This window comes from Perognathus longimembris, chromosome 24 (assembly GCF_023159225.1).
Source record: "Perognathus longimembris pacificus isolate PPM17 chromosome 24, ASM2315922v1, whole genome shotgun sequence".
In the NCBI taxonomy this organism is placed as follows: domain Eukaryota; kingdom Metazoa; phylum Chordata; class Mammalia; order Rodentia; family Heteromyidae; genus Perognathus; species Perognathus longimembris.
The window spans coordinates 5,700,883-5,720,476 of NC_063184.1; the positions used below are offsets into that span (position 1 = coordinate 5,700,883).

The following is a 19,594-nucleotide window of genomic DNA, read 5'->3' on the forward strand; positions in this document are numbered from 1 at the left end:
GGTGGAAATGGACTGGGGGAAGTCCGACATACACGCAGTCACACAATCTGAGGCCTGGCTCTTCAGAAAAGGATGCTCAGGGACCCCCTTGGCACTCGGGAGGGGATGGGGTAGGGTGGAGGGCCGGCCCAGGCCCATGCAACACCACTAGTCGCATACAGAAGCTGGAAAGGGGGCACCCCCATGCCCAGGCCAGTTCTTGGCGCGACAAACCAGAGCCCCCAGCAGATGCCAGGCAGTCCGTGGGGGTGGGGGGGTGGGGGTGGAGGGAAAAGAGTGCCGTGGATCTTCCCTTTTTCTGGCTCGTGGGGAAGGCGTGGGGGGGGGGGGGGGGTCGGAGGCCCAGGGAGGGGGAGCGGCTCTGGCAAGGGCGGGAGGGGCCAGCGAGATCCTCATAGCACCTTGCAACAGTTGATGCACTGTTCTGGGAGCCGTAGCGCTTCTGCAGCGTGGCCTGTGTGGCCGTCTCAAAGTCCTCGCGCAGGCCCTCCTTGGTTTTGGCCAAGCACTCGAGGTAGTCGTAGGCTTGGATGCGCACGGCCATGGCGCGGCCGTCGTCCGTGCGCACGGGTTCCTGCTTCATGCGGGCCAGCTCGGTGCGGACGTGCTCGTCGCTGCGCAGGTCTTTCTTGTTGGCCACCAGGATGATGGGCACGTTGGGGCAGAAGTGCTTCACTTCGGGCACCCACTTCTCGGGGATGTTCTCCAGCGAGTCCGGGCTGTCCATCGAGAAGCACATGAGGATGACGTCGGTGTCTGGGTAGGAGAGCGGCCGCAGGCGGTCATATTCCTCCTGGCCGGCCGTGTCCCACAGCGCCAGCTCCACCTGCTTGCCATCCACTTCGATGTAGGCCTCATAGTTCTGGAAGACCGTGGGCACGTACATTTTGGGGAACTCGTCCTTACTGAACACGATCAGCAGGCAAGTCTTGCCACATGCTCCATCGCTCACCACCACCAGCTTCTTGCAGATGGCAGTCAGGAGCAGGCCGGGCCCGGGCAGCAGGAGGGGTCCCACGAACGCCTTGCCAGTGTCCGGATCGCGGCTCACCGCTCACCTCGGGCTGCGCGCCGGGGACGGGGGGCCGCTAGCTGCACCCGGGCTCTGCGGTGATTGCATTCCTCTCGATGCACTTAGGCTGCCGCGGCGGGGCCAGCGGGGTCGCGAGAGTATAGGTGTCCCCAAGCAGCTCGCCGCGCTGCTCTTGGAGCGGTGGCTGCTCTGCGGATCCCCTACCCAGGGGTCGGCGGCTTTGTGCGCAGCTGCTGAGAGAACTGTGGACTCGGCCTCGCTCTCCCGGCCTCCGTCTCTCCCTCCCAGGCCTCTCTGAGACCTTGCCTACGGGGGCCACTGACGTGTACGGCCAGACTGCGGTGGCAGATGCTGAAAATGTTATTCTTAAAGTTCTGCCTCCTTATTATTACCTACCTCCAAGATTCTGATACCTTCTGGACCAAGAGCTAACAATGTAAGAGGCCACTTTCTGAACCAGGCGATTCAGTATTTAGGTTTTATCATTCTGCATTTCCTTTTCTAAGATACAGATCTATTGCCAAGATGTCTATGGGTTCAACATGAGATTGATGGGCTCAACATGAGGCTTGATGGGTTCAAGCCTCAATTGATCGAGGCTCACTGTCCAAGAATCATAAAATCCAGTACTGTGGAATCAAGATTTTATAAAACATTAGAGGTGTCTTATATGTTGCTACATAAGAAAAGGAAAGGTGTCCTCATTTTATTTTTGTTGTTGTTGTTTCTCATTGGTCAGTAGCAAATGGATTTCAGTGTCTTGGAGTAGGAGGAAATAGATACTTTATTTTATGTAATTGGTTTTCTACTCTGTTTTCTAACCTACAGCTCTTGCTGGCATCTTTACTTAACTTAAAGGCCCTGTTCTAATCCTGGCTTTTCTCATCGGACACTTGGTTCCACCAAACTCTAAGCAATTTTAGGTTAGTTCTTAGGTTTCTGGATTTTCATCTTGAAAACTATATTGTGTCAGTTTTATAAATATCAAGGTTATAGGACTTCATGTCTGTGGAGAGAACTTTCTGATGCCCCTAGAGTTGGATTAGTTGAGACTCTTGCAAGCATAAAGATACACCTGTACCAAGTTTAGATGTCTACTCCTGACAGTGTCTTGCTAGCTCTTTTAGGATGGAAGTAACTTGATGTACTTCTTTGTTCCCATTCCTTAATGGAATGACTCAAACTGATCCAGTGCTATATTGTGGGTGAGAGTGAGGACTTGAGATGAATAGACTCATGCTGTTCCTAAAACTGTGACTCATGTCATTTTCCAATCTGTTTCTTTGGGAAAGTATGGACAAAGGAGAATATCCATGTATATCAATAAAGGAGTGCTTTCTAGGCAGAGATCACTTAAAGAAGATATCCTTGTCTTTTAAAATCAGTTTGGAAATTTCTGGGAAGGAAATTTCTATACCTAAGGCTCCAATATTTTATGGTCCTTTCTATCGTATTTTGTTTTTCATCAGCTTAATTCAAAATTGAAATTAGAACCTTTGAGTGACAAATCAGTGTTAAAGAGAAATAATGCCACGCTGGAGTTTCAGCTTTCATTTTTATTAACAGATCCAGTATTCCAACAATAGTAAATGGTCTTTCAAAACTGGTGTTCTGTGTGTTCAGGTACATAGTAGCTTCCGTGTCTGCCACACTATTTATCCATAGGCTCATGCATGTTGTCTGATGCCAACAGCAAGAACCAATAAGGTTGTCAATGTTTAAGTACTTGTAATGGGCCTTAGCAGGTGATATGAAGAAGTACATGTGCTGCTGTATTCATACTCCCTTTCAAGACTCCTTTGTCTCTTCAGTTATGAAGGCTGCGGAATTGGTGTCAATCTATTGACCATGGCCATACATTAATGTACTTCATGATCTTGGAAAATTTGCTACAACTCTGAGTTTGCTTTCCCAAGCAGTTAGATGAATCAGTTAATTAATTTCCCCTACACATGGCTCCTGAGGGCATATCTTCATGGATGCCTCCACCAAGATGTAATGGCTTGGAATGGGAAGTAGGGTCATCAGGTAGCATTTGGAGCATCATCTATCTTCTCTCTTGATCTCAGAACTGTATTAGTTGTTTCTGTACTGTTGCAAGTATTGGTCTGATAGCAGATACAATGTTCATTTAATAATTGGGCAATAAGAAATGAATGGCATCTGCCAGTGTGACGGTTAGGTTTATTATAGGATAAAGTAAAAAAGAAAACAAACCAAAACACTAGAGTCTGGAGATCTTCAATCAATTCTAGCCTATTGGAGATCAGCAGCCAATCTGCTACCCAGAGGTGCAGCATCTCTATGAGTGGAATCATCCTGCAGCTAAATAGGGTCTGCTTGATTGTTAGAAGGTTCTTGTCATAATGAAAATCGAGGCAGTTATGGGAGAACTGCTGGTGCGCCATTCCTGATGCTATGGAGAACTGATAGTTAGCTTAGGCCAAGCTGTATCTTCTAATCTTTGTCTTGAAGTGGTCCAGTCCTTTGTTGCATGAGAGATTAGGGACTTAAGATTTATGAGACATATACCTTTTGGTACATGTGTCATCATAAGTTTTCCAGTAGTTTTGGAGCAAAGAACAATGTACATGTGAGTCAATATAGCCCTGGTTGGTATTCAGCTTCCTTGTAGAGCACATGCTTCTCAAACCGAGGAGCCCTATCCATTAGTCAAGGGATAAAATCAATCTGGAAAACGCCAATGAAGGCAAATCTGTTCTTAAGGGTACAATTTTATGTGGACTTCTTTACGTGATTTACTTGGTCAGTTTGGTCAAAATAAATTACTGGAGGGAATCCTTTTTGGTAGAAGAGATTATTTCAATCTCTTCAATGTGAAAGTGCCAGAAGCAAAAGATCTATCTATTAAGTTTTTTCATATGCTTTAGAAATGGTTATGGATGTGAATTACATTGTCTTCTTGACTCATAGTTTTGTTATCATAATCACATGAATCAAATGGTTGCAGTGGACAAGTAGTGATTGACATCAGCATCTTGGCCAGCAGATGGCAGCATGGCCATATAAGCAAAGCTGTTCCTGAATCACTTAAGTCACCTGTGGCCTACTTGGAGTAGCTTTAGAGTGGACTTCCTGTTTTGAGAAAAGGACTGGGATGGTCTAGAATAATTTGAAGGGTTTCGAACTCTCAGTAGGGGCCAGATTTTGGGAGGAATAGAATGGGTTAATTAAGAGGAAAATGGGTCCCAAAGCAGTATTTATGATGATGCAAACCAAACTGTGGATTCAAGCCTACCTGTTGAAAGTCATCTACCACTGGTCCACATCCAAGATCTTTATCCAGATGGGTCTTGAGCACCTGGTTCTCTTGTTATTTTAGGGTCATGATTGCTAGCCTAAGTGTGCTTCAGCTGCTTTTCCAGGCATTGTTTGATACTGAGGCACTCTATAAAGCCTGTTTGGATGCACATCATTCTCCTTTATGTCGTAGAAATGTACTTGTTCAAAATCAGGGCAATTAATATCAAACCTGGTAGGAGAGTAAATTTCTCTCATTATTAGTCTATTGGTATAAACTGCCATGGTGATGACTGTAGATATTATATGGATCCCATTTTTTATGTACTGGATAGTTTACTATTGTCTGAAGAAGAACTTCCCATCAGGCAAGGGCAGAAGTGTAAAAAGATACACACTCCATCACCAAATTATGTTGAATAATAATGAGAGGAACCATATTAACATTACCACTTGGCTAGTTGATATTGCACTATAGCTGTGGGCTAAACAAAATATATAGCTCTTCAGCTCAATATGCAATTTGAATACATTCTCCTGAGGATATTTAAGGCTTGATGTAAAACCAGATGAAACAAGTCTCTAATAATACCAACAAAATTGGTTTCTAAATCATGGGCTTGGATCAAAATGCTGATATTGAAGGTTGCTAGGATCTAAAGCTCCAGTTTTGAGTTTAAGTTTGAACATCATATGAAGATACCGCCTATCTTCCTTGGGGCTCATACTGTCAATTGATCATCCCTCCTTTTTTTTAATGAAGTGGACTTTTCTCCTTTACCAAGACAATATGGGTTTTAGAATGATAGTTTATATCTATGATTAAGATAGGGACTTCAGACAGAAAACAGTCACTAGGGAAATCAGTGTTTCAAAATCTAGAACTACAAAGAGAATCCATGGGACTCTGGGACATTCATAAACATCTGGGGTTAGGAGCAAACCTCATACTGTTCCAAACACTGTGATAGCAACAATCACATAATGAAAGTGGAGCTAGAATTGTAAATGAATTCTAAGAGAGATAAAGGTATGGTGGTTACAATTTATTGATTTCTAGGTGTTATTTTTGGGCAGAAGAGTATGAGTGAAAATGGATTTTATTTCTTGATTTCAGGTTCATTTGTATTTTTGTTAGTGTACGTAGAGGCTGCTGAATTTGAGATTGAGTTTATACCCTGGTACTTGGCCAAACTTTTCTTTTTAATGAATCAGCATATCTAAATTATTTTTGTCACAAAGGTTTAGTATTTCTTCTCTAAAATGTACTTTAACCAGGTGCAAAATCCACATTTTACATGTTCATACAAACTAGAGAATATAAGTGTGATTTTTCAAATCATACTGTTATGTGAAACATAATATTAATAAAAACTCAAAACATCTCTCAAAATTGTTACAAATATGTGCTCCGGGAATCATTGGAGTCACCATAATAGACATGAACATGAAGGATTGTATCAGTGAGGCAAAATTTATTTCTGGACAGAAGTGTTGATCATCACCCGTTGAGCAGGCAGTCTGCTCAAGTATTTATCCTTGAGCCAGCAGGCCCTGCCCCTCTGCTCACACTGGTTGAGCATATGTTCACAATCTGCTCATGATTGGCTACTTAAAATAGTGTAAAATGGATACTCGGAAAGATGGCGCCGATAGAATAGGGAGGTACCCCGACTCGCTCCAACGGCATAGTGAGCTGGGAACTCCAACACCCAACACCCCATCAAGAACCCAGCAAAACCAGCAGCCAGAAGCAGTGGAGAAACGCAGAAAAACAAAAAGGAGCAAAAAAGAAGAACCGAAAACCTACACGGAGCCGGAGATTCACCGGGGCACCCTCCCCCCACCAGCCGACCCTGGCCCAAACAGGGTCAGGCTGGGAAAGGGGAACCCGGCGATCGGTAGACAGGCTGCCAGGAGCGCAGAATTCATATAGTGGGAGACCCCACGGACACAAGGCAGGGTGCGGACCAAGACACACACCGGCAGCGACGAGAAGTTCGGGTCCACACCGGGTCCGGACAAAGGAACCCAGCACGGCAGAAATCGGGAACCAGGGAAGCCACCACGACACATAGCCAACCCCTGGAGGGCCAACGGCTGCGCGGGACACACACACAAAGCAGCAAAAGTGAGTGCCCTCCCTCCCCCCAACCCCACCCCTGAGGGAACAAAGAACCCCCAAATCAGGCGGGGAAGCTCCCATCAGGCGCTGGGAAGTCAGTTTAGCAGGGGAAGGGCGGAGCAGCCCCAAGGCCCCACAGGTTCCTGAACTGGCAGAACCGGCCCCGCCCCCTTCCCAACAGGGGCCGGGAGACTGCCGGTTGTGCAAACCCCACCCAAGGCGCCTGGACCTCGCAGGCTCTTACAACTAAAACCACAGGCGTTGGTGGGCATTACCAGCCCAGCAGGGTCACCTGAGCCTGATCACGTCCCCCACTCACAGCAGAGGTGAGGACTGAAGGTGCCAAGCCACACCCCTACAGTCGATCCCACTGGACCCCACACATACCGCCCCCCCCAACTGACTCGTGGGAGGGCACAAGCACAACCCAACAACCCAGGACTTGCTCTGGGAGGCATATCCCGCCGAAGTGCCTGTTGCAGTGGACGCTCAGCGCACAGGAGGGCGGGGCCCCCGGTGACAGCGCCCGCTCTGGTAGGCGTACCCTGCACTGGTGGGCGGAGCCACAGCAGCAGCACCTGCTGCCGTAGACACGCCTACACAGGAGAGAGGGAAGAACCAAACCTGAGAAGCCATCCAGATCTCCAAATGCGCAAATCACAAAGAAACATAACTCAGTTCATCAAAGGGCAAGCCAACTCGCCAGCTCCAAAAAGCAGCACGACTGAAGAGGAGATGGAGAATAAAAAAGCAAATGAGGCCATGTTAACGGGAATGATCGAAAGCGTCAGAAATGAAATCAGAAAACAATTCCAGGAATTTAGAGCGGAAATCTGGAAGGACACCCAGGAAGCCAAGAAAGAAATGGAAGCAAAACTGGATACAATGCAAGCCTGCTTTAAAGAAATGGAAGCAAAAATGGATACAATGCAAGCTGCCTTTAAAGAAAATCTCCACATCCTGAGAATTGAAATGCATGAAAAAATAGATTTAAAATACAACTCTTTACAGGAAGAAATCTCCATGATCAGAGCTGATATGACAACCATAAATAGCTCTCTGACATCCATAAACTCCGCAATTGAAACCATAACACAAAGAGTAGACCACATAGAATCCAGAATCTCTCGCCTGGACGATGAAGCAGCTGACAACAACCAGAAAATGACCACACTCCAAGAAAAGGTGAAGCTTCAGGGAAGACTAATCCAGGAACTAATGGGCAAAGACAAGAGATATAATCTGCGCATAATTGGAATAGAAGAAGGAGCCGAATATCAGAGCAGAGGGCTTAATCATGTTCTCAATAAAGTTATTGGAGAAAACTTCCCCAATCTTACAGGGGACCCCATCCAGGTAACCGAAGCCTATAGGACACCTGGCAGGCCAGACCCCAGGAAAGCCACCCCAAGGCACATAATATTCAAGACTACAGACCTCAAGATTAAAGAGCAAATTCTGAATTCAGCCAAAGCGAAGAAGGAAACTTTTTTCAATGGGAAGAGGATTCGAATAACATCCGACTTATCCACACAAACTTACCAAGCTCGAAGTGAGTGGAAGAACACCATCCAAGTACTCCAGAATAACAATTTACAACCTCGGATCAAATATCCAGCGAAATTGGAGTTCACATTCGAAGGGAGAACCAGATCTTTCCACACCAAAGAGGAGTTAAAGGAGTATGTGAATAAAAAACCAGCCCTACAGCGAATATTAAGAGGGGATCCCCACCCAACAGAGATCGTAAAAGACACACAGACAGAATCAGAAAGAAACTTCAATAGCCAAAGTCCAGCAGAAACACAAGCTCACTAAAGACAAGAAAAAAAAAAAAAAGAAGAAGAAAAAACAGCCCACCAAGAAAATGGAAGGAGAAAAAACACCCTTATCCTTGATCTCTTTAAATATAAATGGCTTAAACTCCCCGATTAAGAGGAGCAGACTGGCAGAATGGATTCGCAAACAAAAAGTTGACATCTGCTGTCTACAAGAGACCCACCTTACAGCAAGGGACAAAAACAGGCTTCGAGTGAAAGGATGGAGCAAGATCTACCAAGCAAACGCATCCACCAAAATGGCATGTGTAGCCATTCTGATCTCAGACAAGCTGGACTTCTCTTTAAAGTCCACTCAAAAAGACAAAGAAGGACACTACATATTAATACAAGGAAAAATCCAGAATCAAGAAATCACGGTGATAAATGTATACTCACCAAACAAAAGAGGCCCGACATATGTCAAGCAAATTCTCAAAGAATTACAGAGCAAGATAGACGCAAACACAATCATAGTGGGTGACTTTAATACTCCTCTCTCTCCAAGAGACAGATCCAACACCCAGAGGATTAGTAAGGGAGCTGAGGACCTAAATAACACCATTTCCCAAATGGATCTAACAGACCTATACAGAACCTTTCACCCTACAGAGACCCAATACACCTTCTTTTCAGCAGCCCATGGATCATATTCCAAAATAGACCACGTCATAGCCCACACAAAGAACCTCAGCAAATACAAAAGTATTGACGTCATCCCATGTATTATATCTGATCACAGTGGATTAAAGGTAACCGTCAACAACAAAGGATACCACAGAGCCTATACACACTCTTGGAGGCTAAACCCCATGCTGCTATCCAACACTTGGGCCAAAGATCAAATTAAAGATGAAATCAACGAATTCATAAGCCACAATGACAAAGAAAACACATCACAAAGAAACCTATGGGACACAGCTAAGGCAGTACTGAGGGGCAAGATCATTGCACTCAGCACCCACATTAAAAGAATGGAAGCAGAGCAGGTGAATACCCTCACGATGAAACTAAAACAACTGGAGAAACAAGAAATGACAGAATCTAAAACGACTAGGAGGGGAGAGATCACGAAGATTAAAGAAGAGATAAATCTGATTGAAAATAGAAAGACCATTCAACAAATAAATAAGACTAAAAGCTGGTTCTTTGAGAAAATAAACAAAATTGACAGACCCCTTGCAAGACTTACAAAAAAAAGAAGAGAAGAGATTCATATTCGTAAAATCAGGGACTCCACAGGAAAAATTATAACAAGTACACACGATATTCAAACAATCATAAGGAGCTATTTCCAAAACCTCTACTCAGCAAAAAACAATAATTTTACAGAAATGGATCAATTCTTAGAGAAGTACAAACTGCCCAAACTGAACCAAGAAGAAATAAATCAACTAAATAAACCAATAACTTATGGTGAGATACAGGAGGTAATCAAGAACCTCCCTACTAAGAAAAGCCCAGGCCCAGATGGATTCACCAACGAATTCTACAAAACCTTTAGTGAGGAGCTAATTCCAATACTCCTCAAACTCTTCCGCGAAATAGAAATGCAGGGAGAAATCCCAAACTCATTCTACGAAGCTAATATCATACTCATTCCCAAACCAGGCAAAGATCCAACAAAAAAAGAGAACTACAGACCAATATCACTAATGAACACAGATGCAAAGCTCCTCAATAAAATATTAGCTAATAGGATCCAGAAACTGATCAAGAATATCATACATCATGACAAAGTAGGCTTCATCCCTCAGTCACAAGGATGGTTCAACATCCGTAAATCAATCAACGTAATTCACCATATAAACAGAACTAAAATCAAGAATCACATTGTTATCTCAGTCGATGCCCAAAAAGCCTTTGACAAAATACAACATCCATACCTATTAAAAGCTTTGGAGAGAACAGGAATAGATGGAACATTCCTCAAAACAATAAAAGCCATATACAACAGACCAACTGCTAATATCATATTAAATGGAGAGAAACTTAAATCATTCCCCCTAAACTCAGGAACAAGACAAGGATGCCCACTCTCCTCACTTCTTTTCAACATAGTGCTGGAATCCCTAGCCATAGCAATAAGGCAAGAGGAGGACATCAAAGGGATCCACATCAGCAAGGAAGAAATCAAGTTATCCCTATTCGCAGATGACATGATCTTATATCTGATGGACCCAAAAAATTCAGTACCCAAACTCCTACACCTAATAAACCAATTTGGCAAAGTAGCATGATACAAAATCAACCCACAAAAGTCAGCAGCTTTTCTGTACACCAGCAATAGACAAACAGAAAAGGAAATTATGGAAACAATTCCATTTACAGTAGCCAAAAAAAGAATAAAGTACCTAGGGATCAACTTAACCAAGGACGTGACAGACCTATTTAATGAAAACTACAAAAATCTAATAAGGGAAATCAAAGAAGACACAAGGAGATGGAAAGACCTTCCATGCTCATGGGTAGGCAGAATCAATATAGTGAAAATGGCCATATTGCCCAAATTGTTATACAAATTCAATGCAATAACTATCAAAATCCCAGCCACATTCTTCACTGAAATAGAGAAACCAATCCATAAATTCATATGGAACAGCAAAAAACCTAGAATAGCCAAAGCAATTCTAGGCAAAAAAAGCAGTGCAGGAGGTATCACAATACCTGACTTCAAGCTCTACTACAAGGCCATCATAACAAAAACAGCATGGTATTGTTATAAAAACAGATCGGAAGACCAATGGATTAGAACTGAAGACCCAGAAATAAAACTGCACTCTTACAGCCAACTGATATTCGACAAAGGAGCTAAAGACATACAATGGAATAAACATAGCCTCTTCAACTACTGGTGCTGGGAGAACTGGGCAGCCATATTCAGAAAACTCAAAGTAGACCCAAGCCTATCACCATGCACCAAGATCAACTCAAAATGGATCAAGGACCTCAACATCAGACCTGAATCCTTGAAACTACTGAAGGACAGAGTAGGAAAGACACTAGAACTTATAGGCACAGGAAGGAACTTCCTGAATAGAGTCCCAGGGGCACAACAAATAGGGGAAAGACTCGACAAATGGGACTACTACAAATTAAAAAGTTTCTGCACAGCTAAGGACATAGCCACCAAAATAGAAAGACAGCCAACGATATGGGAAAGGATATTTACCAGCACAGCAACAGACAAAGGCCTGATATCTGTCATCTACAGAGAACTCAAAAAACTAAGCCCCTCCAAGCCCAATAAACCTATTAGGAAATGGGCAAAAGAGCTAAAGAGAGACTTCACAAGAGAAGATATAAAAATGGCAAAGAAACACATGAGGAAATGCTCAACATCCCTGCTAGTAAAGGAAATGCAAATAAAAACAACCCTGAGATACCACCTCACCCCAGTTAGAATGGCCTATACTCTGAACTCAGGAAACAACAAATGCTGGAGGGGCTGTGGGGAAAGAGGAACCCTTCTCCATTGTTGGTGGGAGTGCAAATTAGTACAACCACTTTGGAGAACAGTATGGAGGTTTCTCTAAAAGCTCAATATAGACCTACCCTATTACCCAGCCATACCACTCCTAGGCATCTATCCTAAACAGCAAAATCCAAGATATCAAAAAGGCATTTGTACTTCCATGTTTATCGCGGCACAATTCACAATAGCTAAAATATGGAAACAACCCAGATGCCCCTCTACAGACGAATGGATCCAAGAAATATGGTACTTATACACAATGGAATACTACATAGCGATTAGGAATGGTGAAATACTGTTATTCACAGGGAAATGGTCTGAACTCGAACAAATAATGTTGAGTGAGACAAGCCTAGAACACAGAAAACAAAGGGGCATGATCTCCCTGATATATGACTGTTAACAAAGGGAGACGGAGAGACAGTAGAGACCAAGTCTGTGAATACTGTATATGTTCTTGATACATTGTATATTGCATATATGTCAACCTGACCTAGACAAGGGATAGAAAAACAGGTCGTAAGATATCATAAGAAATGTACACACTGCCCTACTATGTAACTGCACCCTCTTTGCACAACACCTTGTAAAAAAATTTATGTCCAATTAATAAAATAAATAAATAAATAAATAAATAAAATAGTGTAAAATGAATTTGCAGAAGGTGACCCTGAAATAAGATGAACAGTTCACAAGTAATCTCAAACTATCTCTAAACCAGCTGCTATTTCTTGAACAGTCTGGGGCAGATCCTAGTTGCAAGTTGGAAAGAAACCAGCTGAAGAAAAATCCTTACATGTTACAAATCTTTTCTTACCCCAAAGAAGCTTTCATTTTCCTTTACAAAGAACAAAGCAAGGACTTGTAAGCACTACACATCCACAGAAAAGACAGGTTTCCTCACAAAAGAAAAGCAAATGTATAAAGGAGGCATGATGGCACTTGACTGCAGTTTTAGTCCTCATGGGGCTTAGAGGAATGATTACTTGGGTTCTGGACAGTGAGGAGAGACTCCATCTCAAAAGGAATAATTCTAGAAGTGGTATAGACTAGATATATGCTGAAAAGGACGTAGACACCATGTTGGTGGGGATGGGAGAGGAAAGTGGAGGTGAAGGAAGTGATGATAATGTACAAAAAGAAATTTGCTCATTAGCTGATGTGTGTAACAGAAACCCCTCTGTATCTTATCTCTGTAATACCTATAGTACAATGAAAAGTTAAAAATAACCCAGCCACCAACACAAAACAAGTAACTGAAAAACTATCATTAGAAAAGTTTTATATTTTCTGTTGTAGTAGAGTCAATGTCCCTATATACTTGCAGATTTAAACACTCATAAATATTTGTTTGCTACTAAGCACGAGAAAGTGTTCTCAATCGAATTGTTCTCAATTGAATTGTTCTGATCGAGGATGGAGGAATCAAGAGGATTCCAGCTAGAGAAGAGATGCTCACTTGGAGTACAGCTTTCCATGGTGGCTATACATGAATTTATAATGCAAGCTCCATTCCCAGTGTGCTTGCCTCCATTTGCTGTTGTGTTCTCAATGGTGGCCATACTGATGGGTGAGATTGAATCTCATTTCCCCGATGGCTAAAAATCTTTCTTTCCCCACCTACCTATTTGATTTCATAATGGATAATTGGACAGAGTCTCTATTTTCTTTTCTTCTTCTGTGTGTGTGTGTGTGTGTGTGTGTGTGTGTGTGTGTGTGTGTGTGTGCGTGCCAGCCTGGGAGCTTGAATTCAGGGCCTGTCTCTGAGAGTTTTGTTGCGTAAGGCTAGTTAGTGCTCTACCATTTGAGCCACAGCTCCATTTCTGGCTTTTTTCAATAGTTAATTGGAGATAAAATGTCTCATAGACTTTCCTCCCCAATCTGGCTTTGAACCGTGATCCTCAGATCTCAGCCTCTTGAATAGCTGGAATAACAGGCATGAGCCACCGGTGTCCAGTTGACACTGCTTACGATTTCAGTTTCATTGCTGAAGGAACATGTGGAGGCAGAGCAGGCCCCTAAATACAGGCTTACATTGACAGCACACCTAATTCTGGCAAAGTAGCATGCAGACATATTGCATATGGCCTTCACATTCGATAAGCCACGTTTCCCTCGAACAGTCCCTTTCAGCCTCTTACATGTTCCTAACTCTCTCTTTTCATCCTTAGCCACTGTGTTAAAGTCTGCCCTGTGCATTGACATCTAACTAGCGCATTACAGACTGAGCTATCTGCTGCTTTATCTGCCTTCTTTGTCTGTCCTGGTCTTCTGACTCCATCACTACCTGCCTTTCGCCCTCCCCATGTGCCTCTTCACAAAGGCCTCTGAGTTCTCCTGCTTTATTACTCACAGTGTGCCCTGCACTTAGTGGTAAGTGAGCATGCGCATGTTGCTGCCATCCTCCGGCTCCACATTCAGTGTTCCTCCTCATCTCTGCCTGCAGCCCCCCTAGCTGGCTGTATCTCAGTACTTCTAAAATTTAGCCACCCAACTACAATGAAAATGCCAGGCTAACTCTCTTACATGATGAGACAGCATAGTCTGTTCAGAAGAAATTTTATAGTTCATAAAAGAGCACTAAACAGGCCATTGAAATGAGATTTCTTGTTCCCTTTTCCATTTTCTCGTTGTTGTTGTTAAATTCCCATCTTGACATGCACCTGGGAGCTGCACAGTCCCCAAATTCAGCACACAAGAAGTTCTTCATTGTTGTAACAAAGCATGTTTTTCTACTCATTTCCTACTAGTCATGATTCTAATACTCATGTTTGTTGTATATAATTTTCACTATCTTGGGAGTGGAAGGGTGGCTTGGGTGGTAGAATGCCAACCTTGAGTGGAGAAAACAAGCAAGTGCAAGAACCTGAGTTCAAGCCTCGGTATCGACACATCCATAGAAAATGCAAACCCAGGCCGGATGTCAGTGGCTCACACCTGTAGTCCTAGCTGTTCAGGAAACTGAACTGAGATCTGAGGATTGAGGTTTAAAGACAGCCTAGCAGGAAAATCCATGAGACTCTTGTCTCCAGTTAGCCAGCAAAAATCTGGATGCAGAGATGTGGCTCAAGTGGTAATATACCAGCCTGGAGCACAAATAAGCAAGAAAAGGAAAAAAATACAAAAACAACCACAAATAAAAATGAAGCAAGGATTTAAGGTTCTGAGCTCAAGCCCCAGTAACTGCATGCACACACACACACACACACACACTCACACACACACACATGCACACAACTATCTTAGTTACAAAAATATGTATTAATTCTACCATAAAACATAATCAAGTCCAGAGTTTTCTGTTACATATCTTTTCTCTTCATTTCTCTGAATTTATTTTTGGTGCCAGTAGTGGGGCTTGATCCCAGGGCCTGGTGCTATCCCTGGACTTCTTCTTGCTCAAGTATAGCACTCTACCACTTGAGCCATAGAGCCACTTCAGACTTTTTCTGAGAAGTTTTTTGGAGATAGTCTCGTGTACTTTCCTGTCCAAGCTGGCTTTGAACTGTGATCCTCAGATTTCAGCCTCCTGAGTGGCTGAGATGACAGGCGTGAGCCACTGATGCCCTGGCCTCATTGCTCTGTAAAGAGAATTTTCCCAGAAATTCACTGTGTATCTCATCTGTAGCAACTTTGAAAAAGCTTCCCACACTTCATCAAGGTAAAGAAGCAATAGGAGCTGTCCACATTCTCCTCATTCTATACATTGAGAACGTTGGGTTCAGCCATTGGCTCTGGTGCCCATTCCAGAACAGAGCAGAATTTGAAACCAGGTGCACTTGATATTTGATGTCTTTCTCCTGCAAGGCTACTGTGGGACCCGGCATTGTTTCTAGAGATGTAGCTCCCTCTCCTTCCACAAGAATGGTAGTAGACACTGCCATTTCCTCCAGGGGAAAAATAAAAGGTGTTTCAGAACCTTAAACATGTGGCTTTCTTAGTATTAGTCTTGTGCTGTCCATATAAGATAGAAATTGATCAAATTAAATAGATGGTATAAAATTGTATCAAGGCACACTTAATATAGATGGTTGGAGCTGGGTACCCCCAGCTCACACCAGTCATATTCTTGAGGCTGAAATCTGGATGACCACAGTTAGAAGGCAGCTTGAGCAGAAAGGCCCATGAGAACTTGCTTCCGAAACCACCAGAAAAAGCAGGGCTAGAGTGTTGCAGAAGTGCTACAGTACCAGCTGAGCAAGCTACAGAAGAGTGAGGCCTTGAATTAAAACTATGGTACAGGTAAGACAGGAAAGAAGAGAAAAAGGAAGGGGTGAGGAGGGGAAGGAAGGGCGGGAGAGAGGAGAGGAGAAAAGAGAAAGAAAAATATTGGAGAAGAAGGGAAGAAGGGAAGGGAAAAGAAGCACATGGAGATAATTATAGATGGTTGATCGAGGTAATCGTATGTTTTGTAAATGCAACATTGCTGTTTGCTCATGTACATCATCATTGTGCTGAACCAGAGACTCCAGAATGGTGGTGGGATGGGGGATGTGCTGAGAAGGCGGTACAAGGATGTAAGCCAGAGGAAAAAGATTGTTTCCCCACGTGTGTGTGTGTGTGTGTGTGTGTGTGTGTGTCAGAGAGTGTGTGTATGGGTGTGTGTATATGTGTGTGTGATAGAGTATGTGTGTGGGTATGGGGGTGTGTGTGTTCCAGGGTTGAAACTGAAGGCCTCTTTGCTCTCATTCAGCTTTCTTGCTCACAGCTGGTGCTCTACCACATTAGCTATGCCTCCAGTCTGGCATTTTGCTGGCTAATCAGAGACAGAATCTCAGAGACCTTTCTGCCTGGGCTAACTTGCAGTGATGGTCCTCCAGATCTCAGCCTCTGAAGAGCTAGGGTTTCACACTAGTGTCTGGCTTTGCAAATGTACGTGAGTTTGTTTTACCGGGTAGCATGTGGTATCGTTTGCTTTTAAATTAGCATGTGGGGCATGGAAATAAATTCATTGGTTTTCATACTAGAAATCTACAAATGTATGTAGGGCAAGGAAATGTTTGTGTGTCTCTGAAGCAGGCATAGCATTAAAGCAGCAAAATCCAGCCGTGAGGTTTATGTAGGAGTTGACTGCTATGGCTAGCTAGGATCTCTTTTCTGTCTCAGACTTCCCAACCATGTCCTCTTCCTCTGCATCTTCATACAAATGCTCTCTGCGATTTATCCATGGTGAATACACACTGTGAGCAAATCCTGACAGCATTTCCTGTATTAAAATGGCAGTTTATACCATGTCTTCAGTAACTGTAAAAATCTCAGCTACTGGGCTTGGAGCTTAGAGAACCCTTAATTCTGCAACTGGCCAACTGTGTAATGGCGTTAATTCATTCCCCCTTGCAGCCCCAGATCCCTTGTCTATTAAACAACTGGATTATATGCACATTCTAAGACTTCCCAAGTAGAAATAAATATCAGCTCTATAGTTCATTTCTCCATAATATGTAAATAATATCCGATTGCTTCTATTTTGGAGTAAATACTGATGGACTGTTTTATGCTGGAGAACGTGTTCCATTGACAGGCCTTGAACGTCTTTTGAATTGGTTCCAGGAACCTCTGTTTGCTGCGCGAGTGGTATACAACCTCCTGTTCTTCACTGTCATCACTCTTGTGCAGAACTTGATTTTCAGTGTTATTATTATTACTTTCACTGATCTCAGAAGTGAAAAAGAATAAAGAGGAAAAGGAGGAAAAAGTAAATTCTCAAGATGACCTGCTTTATCTGTGGTAAGTGTCCAAGTGTAGGCTGTGCTGTCCATGTGTGGCCAGCATCCACGTGTGGCTGGTGTCCATGTGTGGATGAAGCTATCCATGTGTGGCAAGGCCCCTCCACATGTGAAAACAACACATGAAGCAGATATGAACCAAATATTTCTCAGAAAAGTGGGGCTGGAAGGATTTTATTTTTTGCCAGTCCTGGGGCTTAAACACAGGGCCTGAGCACAGTCCCAGAGCTTCTTTTGCTCAAGGCTAGCACTCTACCACTTGAGCCACAGCAGCACTTCCCCACTCTTTCTGTTTAGATGGTACTGAGGAATTGAACCCAGGGCTTCCTGCATGCTAGTTGAGTACTCTACCACTAAGCCACCTTCCCAGTCCTGGAATGATTCTTATTTGTCATGCTTTAGGGAGACCTTTTTCAAAATGAAGCCTGGGTGTAATTCAGATTTTATAACAGTGCTAGAATGCTCAGCTTCCAAAGCAAGAAGATTAATTCCGTTCTTTAAGAAAGATAAATCAAAGCAGATTCTAGCTCACACCTGTAATCACAGCTACTAGGGAAGCTGCAATCTGAGGGATGTAGTTCAAAGCCAGCCCCAGGCAGGAAAGTGAAGGAGACTCTTATTTCTAATTAATCCAAGAAAGCTAGACGTGGAGCTGAGGCTTAAGTGGTATAGCACTAAACTTTAGCAAAAGAGCTAAGGGACAGCATCCAGGTCCCAAGTCCACGCCCCAGGATAAGTGTTAGTTCTATAGCCTTTGGCCCAATGGCTCCAGTGGTCACACTAGAGGGTCTCCCTGGCCCTTCTGCTTTGACTGGGTAGTTAGACACCTTCTCCTGGGCACTCTTTTGGGCACTCAGAAGTGAAAGCTGGGGGCTGGGAAGGTGGCTTAGTGGTAGAGTGGTTGCCTAGCGTGCATGAAGCCCTGGGTTCGATTCCTCAGTACCACAACCACAGAAAAAGCCAAAAGTGGTGATGTAGCTTAAGTGGTAGAGTGCTAGCCTGGAGCAAAGCAAAAGGAGCTCAGTGACAGCACCCAGGCTCAGAGTTCAAGTCCCAGGGCAGGCAAAAAAGAAAAAAAAGGTGGAAAAGGAGAAATGAAAGCTGGGACATAACAGCATTCTCCTGAGGTACAGACCCCAACATTCAATGTGTTAGATTACTCAGTGCCTCTGGTCCTGAGCTTTTCAGTTCAGCCGTTGCTTCCATTCCCTAGGAGATTCCTGGCAGTTTGGGGGTACATATGTCCTGAGTACACACCATCACAAATCTGAAGGGAATTCAGCCTGGAAAGAGCTGGAATATGATCTAACTTTTTAAATGATTGTGGGCAACACCCAAGTCTTGGGGATGTCCCTGATGATCTATAATTTTACTATATCAAACAGTCAATCAATAATGTCATCTTTAAAAGAGAAAAGTGGAAAGAATAAGTAGGAGGATGTCATTTCTCAGTGCCAAAGTGTAAAGGTTTCTCAGAGGAGAGAGCCACATGGTTCACACAGAAGCAAGTTCATTTGGGTGAGCCAAAGCTCCAGTCACCATGTAAGGAAGCATTATTGATTTTAGAGGGCAGAGTGGGGAGGTGGTGTTGCTGCACATAATGTGGAAGTGACTTCTGAACCTGGGGTGCTCCCATGTGTACCATTTATGTGGGTTTGTTGTGGGATTCGAGGGAGGGGATTCCCCATCCCTCCTAGATTCCACCACTCAGAGACAGTCTCAAGCAAAAAGATGGGTTTATTTGGGGAAGCAAAAAGTGAACTGACTGGCTAGGGTGCAGCACAGACTCAGGAACTGAAACTGCGACAGTAAAAAGCTGGCTGACTGGCCAAGGACACAGTGCAGACTAGGGCGCTGACACTGTAACCCCCAGAAGTCCTCAAATTGGGGTTAATTGGGGTTTCTAAAGGTAAAATTGTAGCACAGATGTAGGGGAGTTGATGCTGGGGGTGGGTAGAGCAAGTAAGAAACAAGTTAAGCAAGTGTGGTACAGATGTAGGAGGTTGATACAGGGGGTAGACCAAGCAGCAAACAAGTTAAGCAAGCCATTTATAGAAGCAATAAGACAAAATATTATGTAGAGGCCATGCAATCACAGGAAGGGAGCCATCCATTCAGGGTGGAAAGTTAAAAAATTTGGGTAGCGTGGCTAGTTAC

General features: G+C 43.6%; 1 protein-coding gene across 1 annotated transcript in view; it reads right to left on the reverse strand.

Annotated features, from left to right (window-relative positions):
- Positions 1–392: 392 nt before the first annotated feature.
- The window catches only part of LOC125341333 (rho-related GTP-binding protein RhoB-like), a 42,435-nt gene continuing 23,233 nt past the window's right edge, over positions 393–19,594 (reverse strand). Inside the window, 2 exon segments of the mRNA XM_048333359.1 lie at positions 393–421; positions 424–1,024. Of these exon segments, the coding sequence (XP_048189316.1) occupies positions 393–421; positions 424–1,024 (630 nt within the window).